The sequence below is a fragment of the Eschrichtius robustus genome, chromosome 11, assembly GCF_028021215.1.
Source record: "Eschrichtius robustus isolate mEscRob2 chromosome 11, mEscRob2.pri, whole genome shotgun sequence".
Classification (NCBI taxonomy): domain Eukaryota; kingdom Metazoa; phylum Chordata; class Mammalia; order Artiodactyla; family Eschrichtiidae; genus Eschrichtius; species Eschrichtius robustus.
The window spans coordinates 46,564,389-46,571,943 of NC_090834.1; the positions used below are offsets into that span (position 1 = coordinate 46,564,389).

The 7,555-nt window shown below is 39.8% G+C and overlaps 1 protein-coding gene across 1 annotated transcript; it reads right to left on the minus strand.

Moving 5' to 3' along the window:
- Window positions 1–226: 226 nt before the first annotated feature.
- On the minus strand, window positions 227–6,904 carry LOC137772625 (tripartite motif-containing protein 64-like). Its single transcript, XM_068556647.1, has 5 exons — window positions 6,494–6,904; window positions 5,241–5,336; window positions 4,288–4,538; window positions 1,827–1,927; window positions 227–786 (listed from the first exon to the last, which is right to left on the minus strand). Exons 1-5 carry the CDS (start codon window positions 6,902–6,904, stop codon window positions 293–295), a joined length of 1,353 nt encoding a protein of 450 aa, XP_068412748.1. The 3' UTR covers window positions 227–292.
- Between the last annotated feature and the right edge of the window lie 651 nt (window positions 6,905–7,555).

Genomic DNA, 7,555 nt, shown 5'->3' on the forward strand with positions numbered 1-7,555 from the left:
TATGGTATGTAACTTTTATTTTAATAAAACTATTATTTATGACAGAAGAAAAGCAACTGATTATACTCTATGAAATATTCCATAATAAATTTTTATTACAAGAAAATTTAATTAACAAATTTATACATTCAACATGGTTATGCCATTTTATAAACATACAGTCATGTGTTCCATTAAATTACAATGTGCTCAGAGATAGTCAGATATCATCCTGTGGCCTCACGTGAGGTTTAGGACAGCAATTTGTTCAGGCGAGAATTTCATCAATTAAATGGTCACAGAACTTGACTAGTCATGGAGATCTAAGGCAAAGGAAAGGCATCAGAGGGGAGGAGAAGGAGGAAGGAAGGAAACTATATATGAGGGAACCTCTGCAAACATCATAGAAGCTCACAATTCCATTGTCATAATCCAGAAACACTCCGATCCTACCCAAAGGCCTTTTCACATACTGAATTAAGGGTGGGGAGTTTGTGGACAAACTATAATGATTGTTCACCTTCATAGAAAATAGAAAAAATGCTTCTTCAGAATCAATAATGATATCAGTGTCACTCGTCAAGATATCTTTACAGACTCCCAGAATCCAGTTCGAGGAGTGTGTCACATCCACCTCCCAGTAATGCCTCCCAGAGGTGAAGGCCACAGCTCCCCAGGCCACAAATCTCTCCACAATCTGGGGCTGTCTGGACACGCCGTGATGGTCACCTCCAAACGTCACACTTGTACCATCCTCAGAAAGGCTCACATTGTGAATGGTCATTTTCTGACTCAGAACGTTATCCACTGCAGAAAGAGAAAAAATCAGGTCAGCAAGTGGGATTTCCATGGTCTGAGAGGCAGAGGCTCTCTACCCAATGAGTCTTTTTCATTTTCCCTCCTCCAGGGAAATACAAAACGAAGACAAAAGGGAGTTCAGACTGGCTCTTCTATGAAGAACAAGAGTTATAACTATCTCTACAGCACATAGAAACACCTCAAATCATATAGAAAAAGAAAAAATCATGCAGACATATCATGAACTCTGTGAAGTCTGATTTAATGTCAATGTCTTGATAGTTTATTTCAGGACTCACCGAAAACATTATTTTTTTTCTTTCATTTAGAAAACTTTTCTTGTGTCCTTTGTCTTTAATACGATCTAACAGGTAGCTAGCACTTGCTATCATGTGGGTATTTATTGGGCTATAGTCTCTACTTACTACCTTTTCAAAGGTCAAAATGTTGATAGAAATCCATCAAGGAATAGTTTGGAAGCTTCTAAAAGGATGTTCTGGCTAACCATGTTCAAATATCCCTTGCCTTTCAGTTGTTTTGAAATTGATCTAATAGCATTACAATTATCCTGCCTAAGCCAATTTTAGTCTTTTCTGTCAATTCTTGCCGATTTTAGAAATAATAAATATTTTTGTACAATGCATAATAAATGCGCTTGTAATACAGAACAAATTAAAAACCAGCGATGCCATATTTAACTTTTTAAGAGTGAAATAAACTGAATAAACACAATATTGATGGTTACTCACAAAAGTAAATATTCTATCTCTTTATAACCACATGAGCAAGCTGGTTGCTCTCTTCTTGCTCTGCCTATGTCATATGTAACTGAATATATATATATCTAGCTTTGCATTTTCGGTAAACTATAGGTTGCAAAGTTCAGCCTTGATCTTTGTAATACGACTATACAGGCAGGAAAAATGTAACAACTTTGGGAAGTTATGTACTACCTTCATGTCAGAAAAAATAAAATAACAATAAAAGAAGGCTCCTTCCCAAGAAGTTCTAATGAAATGTAGTCCTGCTCACCGAAGGTTGACTCTTACCTCTGAAGTTGTTCAGCATGTCTAGGATTCCAGTGACAGGCCAGGAAGTGAGCTCTGGGTTCACTGGCTGAGGCTTTTGCATCTGTACGAAATCAGTCCTGTAACAAATGACGTCAGTTACATTTCAAGATCAAAGGCTAATCACAGGACCATTACAAAAAAGCAGTTTTTAATCCAGGATATTTTGTCAGAATTCTCCTGTTTTTGGTTAATTGGATATACATTATATTCTACACACTTGGGAATATAAAAAGTGACCATACTTTTTTCTGAATATAAATTACATCAAATTTCAACTTCCCCATTCTTCTCAGACTTTACTCCAATTTTCAACTTATTGAACTTCATTCACTTCCTCTATTCCAACTCAGGTAATGCAAAGATCCTGGGCATTTTACAGAGAGCAAAAAATTCAGGCAAAGCCTTTGGGACTTCAGTCAGCAAGTTGTCATCAAGGATACATTGTGTCTAAAAGGAAGAGTTCACTGAACCAGACATGTTTGCTCTTATCAGCCCAGCAAGGGAATCCAATTCCGGCCTGGCTGCCTTGGTCCTGAAGGTCTAAATTTCCAGTGGGCACCAGGAAGCCATTAGCTCTGAGGTCTTACCTACAAGGGGGCTTGCTGTAATGGAACAGGCTGATTCACTGCTACTCCTAGGAACAAAATCACAGCCCCTCTTCCTATTAGGGAATTTGCCTCTTTCCTGCCTTTTTCACCTTCCAACTCATTAGTGTAGGTGCTTCCTCTGTGATATCTTAGAAAAATCCCTTCCCTAAGTTTTATTGTGGTGAGTCTGGAGAGGATGGGGTGAGTGGGTGGAACAAAGCCCAGAATGTCAGAAAGTTTTCAGGTATATTTGAATTCAGCCAAATGAAAAGGAAACTTCTCAGACCAAGGATCAGAAGGCCTCTAGAATCCTTTTGAAATACAACAGAAAATAGCCAAAAAGACGATGTTAATAGATCAAAAGATGTACTGTTCGTCATCCATGTGCGAGGAGGCTCTGCATCTATGGATTCAACCATGGATTGAATCTGTAATTTCTGTTTTATTTTATTTATTTATTTATTTATTTAGTTAGTTAGTTAGTTAGTTAGTTAGTTATTTTACAGTAGATCCTTGTTTGTTATCTATTTTTTTGTTAAATTTATTTTACTTATAGAATAATACATAGATACATTCTTTTCAAAAAGTTTGAACATTATAGGTAAAGCTAAAGTCTCCTTTGACCACCATTTTTAATCCTGATCTTCTTCCCTATGGCTTGAGATAACCACTGTGTGTTATTTATTTTAAATCTAGCAGTGTGTACATGTCAATCCCAAATTCTAAATCTATCCCTCCCCTACATTCTTCCTCCCTGGTTCTAAACGGAAAATATTCAGAAAAAAAAAATTCCTGGAAGTTCCAAAAAGTGAAACTTGAAAATGCCACATACCTGGGAACTATTTACATAGCATTTAATTTACATTTTATTAGGTGTTATAAGTAGTCTAGAGGTGACTAAAGTGTATGGGAGCATGCTTGTAAGTTATCTGCAAATACTATGGCATTTTCTATAAGGGATTGTGCATCCCGGGATTTAGATTTGGGGGATGGCCTGAAAACAATTCCCCATGGTACCAAGGAACGACTATCCAACCACTTCATCAAAAAGACAACAACTTTTCCAGAAATCAAAAATCGTTAGCGTACACTCACATTTCCAATACATTTCCCGAGGCCTGCAATGAAAAAAAAAAAAAAATCACGTTAATCATGAGAGTTCTGTCCTTTTGCATCTTCTTTACTATTCTTGTTTGTTCAATAAGGTATTGTTTTTCTCATGCTCCTCTAAGGAACAATCAGAGGCTATCTTAATAACAGAACTTAAACTAAGACATGATTCGCTTCCTCAGGGCACATTAAGGAAGGAAGGAAGGAGGCCAGGAAGAGTTTGTGTAATGATGCAACAACATCAGGTTTCCAATGTCAGTCATTGCTCAGTCCTATTCCCAAGGAGAGATCTCACCATTTATGATAACAATTAAAGCAAAACAAGGAACCATATAAAACGAATTATAGAGTGCATTGAAATTGACTACCAGTTCTAAAAATTTTACCTAGACAATGGGCAAAACCTCAATGTCTTCAGTAAGTGTGGGATAATAGAGAGTGACAATGTATTGAGAATTACTCTAAGAAAATTAACTTTCCCCTGGTCACAGAATTCTGCTGATTTTGGATAATCTGTCTGGATAGTACTCCTGATCACACTGAAAAAATTTTGTCCTATGTTAGCTAGTGAAAGGATTAAAAAAAACACCTCCCAAAGATTACCAGGCTGTGAGAAATAAGGGATTGGACAAATAAAATAATGGGAGTCAAGGAACATCATCCCTTAGCTGAGATAAGAGTATATGCAGGTACCATTTCAATGTCATGGCAACGGTGCCCAGAATAGTACTTCTGTCTCTGAGGATGGAACCTCCCTTCTCACCTGGAGCAGCTCCATGTCAGGCTTGTGGCACATCTCAATCAGCTCTCTGTACATTTCTTTCAGACTCTCTTTCTGTTGAGTCATTCTGAATTCACTCTCCCTGAGTTGTTGGAAAGTCTCTTTCGCTTCTTTCTCCAGTGCCTCCAGATGGAGTTGCTCCTCCTCCCGGAGGAACAGGTGGATCCTCTGATACTGAACTTTGATCATCACCTTCCTTACGGCCACATAGTTCTGCAGAGATAATGGATTCAAAGAATCACTCATCCCATTCCCAACAGAAAACGTCAAATATTATTTCCTTACTGTCATCGGGAAAGTTCTTGACAAACTTTCTGCCTCACATTTCAAAAGGCCTGGAATATTTGCTGGCCCTTCCGGCCCATCGTTTCTCTAAGTTTCTTGCCTCTTTTCCTGTTTAAATCAAGCCGTGTGAGGGGGTCCCAGTTTTTCTCCCTAGGAGGATTCTTCAGGGTTCTTACTCCATCAATTATTTCCTCTCTTACCCAAATCTTGTTTTTTCTTGTTCCTTTCCCTGATTTTTCTAAATATTCTTTTATTAGGTAAACCCCATACTGTGCATCTTTAAAAACATGCGCTAATTCTCCTCTAGGTACTACTGCATTCCTCTCCTCACCTTCAGAGACACACTTAGCACAATGTTGTCTTATACTCCATGTCTGAGAAGGTTTATTCACATCTTCAAAATGTGGCCTAGGAATAAGTTTCATGCCTTGGTTTTCCCATATACTAGCACTCTTTGAACTAGTTTGTATTGATCTATTATAATCGTGATTACTGATAGGTCATTTGAAACCACTACTCTTTCCAAGGAAAAGACCACTGTCCTTTACCTGGCAATTTGAATTTTGCTAAAAGTCTAAGCAAGGATTATATCTGTCTCCATGCAAACAAACAGAATATTTTTATTCTTACCGCTAATGACTGAGTTTTGTTAGCTTCTTGATTCAGACTGTTTTGCATTTCTTGTGTCATTTTCCTTAAAGAGTCCATTCTCTTCAGAAGTTTCTCCTGCAAAATAACCATGAGGTTTAGTGACACAGATGATGATACCATAAATTCCATCCCCTTATGTATGAGCAAAGGCGGTCATTTAGAGCAGGAGTCCCCACCCCACTGGGCCGAGGACCACTACCAGTCCGCAGCCTGTTAGGAACGGGGCCGCACAGCAGGAGGTGAGCGGTGGGCAAGCAAGTGAAGCTTCATCTGCTGCACCCCATCGACCCCCATCCCTTGCATTACCACCTGAACCATCCCCCCAACCTCCCCCTGCCCCCGTCCATGGAAAAATTGTCTTCCACGAAACTGGTCGCTGGTGCCAAATAGGATGGGGACCCCTGGTTTAGAAAATAGAAATCTTGAGTTTGAATGATGTGGTCAGATTTTTCCACATTAATCTAATTTGATTCTAATATTTTGAATATTAAAGTGACAGAAACATATAATGAGGAATTGAGGGGGACTTCCCTGGTGGTGCAGTGGTTAAGAATCTGCCTGCCAATGCAGGGGACACAGGTTGGATCCCTGGTCCTGGAAGACCCCACATGCTGCGGAGCAACTAAGCCTGTGTGCTCTAGTGAGCCTGTGCTCTAGACCCCATAAGCCACAACTACTGAGCTCGCGAGCCACAAGTACTGAAGCCTGAGTGCCTAGAGCCCATGCTCTGCAACAAGAGAAGCGACTGCAATGAGACGCCTGTGCACCACAGCGAAGAGTAGCCCCCGCTCGCTGCAACTAGAGAAAGCCCACACGCAGCGACAAAGACCCAATGCAGCCAAAAATAAATTAATTAATTAAAAATTTAAAAAAGAAAGAAAGAATTGGGGGAACTTTACAGATAATGGAATCTCTCATTTCCATGCGAGAAATGAAATTTCTCATGTCCTAAGAAATTGAGACTCAGATTTTTATATAACTTGACTAAGGATGCGTCAACCTCACGTCAGGAGCCAGTGTGCCTGGTGCTGCCAAATGCCCCAGGATGCAGCATTTCCACATGTTTGGACAAATGGGCAACAACATTGAAATGATACATTTCTATCTTGGGACCCACACTGAGAAATCCCCACCTCCACCATCTCCATCCCCATCAGCTTCATTATCATCTTCATCTTTCTCTCTGATTTAGGAGCCTATAGGTTCCTAATTGCTTTAGAAGTATCACCTACCCGGTATTCCTCAGCAGCCCATTGTACTGGACGGTGGTTGTGAGCTGCATGCTCTGGGGACGCAGAGCAGGGGCCACAGAGCAGGGTCTTGTCAACCTCACAGAAGAGTCCTTTGGCTTCTTTGTGTGTCACGCAGATCTGCGCCTCCGAGCTGTTGGTTTGTTTAGCTGCGTCCTGTCTGGCGAGGGAAGCCAGCCTCTTGAGTACAATATTGGTTTTGAAATCGGGCTTCTCTGATAGTCCCCTGCACTCAGGGCAGCTCTTTGGAGTCTGGTCTTCCTCCCAGCAGAGGTACAGGCAGGGACGGCAAAAGCTGTGCCCACAGTCTATGGTGACGGGGTCTATGAAGTAGTTCATACAGATGGAGCAGGTTAGTTCATTCTGGAAGGCTTGCAATGTGTCTGAATCCATGTTTCTGAAAATTCAAGACAGAAATAGGGTAAGAGAGAAAGTCTTTTCTTCTGCCCTGATAAGGGAAAATAAAGCCTTTGGACAAAGTACTGTCTGTTTGAACTCTATCTAATTTACCTATTTGCTAACCCTCAGTACAAACCTAGAAATGGTGAATACAGACAGGTTCATGCTGATACAAATGATAAAATTAGATAAGCGAGTCCCTAGCAACTTTTTGGTTTAAAATAAACCGTGTTCTCAGTCATACCTAAATTACGTGGATGTGCTTAAAGCTTAGACCAGAGGGCAAATGGTAAGATGACTCAAGAGTTACTTTTATTGGCTGATTGGTACAGAAGCACATATATAATCTCAATCTGTCTCTCTCTCTCTCTCTCTCCATGACTCCATGACTGGAACCCATACTTGCACACACTTTGTCTCTATGCTAACATTCTCTATGTCTCCTGCCTCTGAACTGACAGATGTGCTTTTCTAAAGACAAATAAAATTGTTTAGAATAATTTAAACTTAATATAATCAATGTTGGCTTTACCTTTGGCATCTTAAAACTATAAACATTTCAGTGTTTGCTTCCAACTTAAATAGCAAAAATCCTCCTTTCAAGACAAAAAGGAAAAAAATATGTTATTTCTAGTTCAGGAAAAC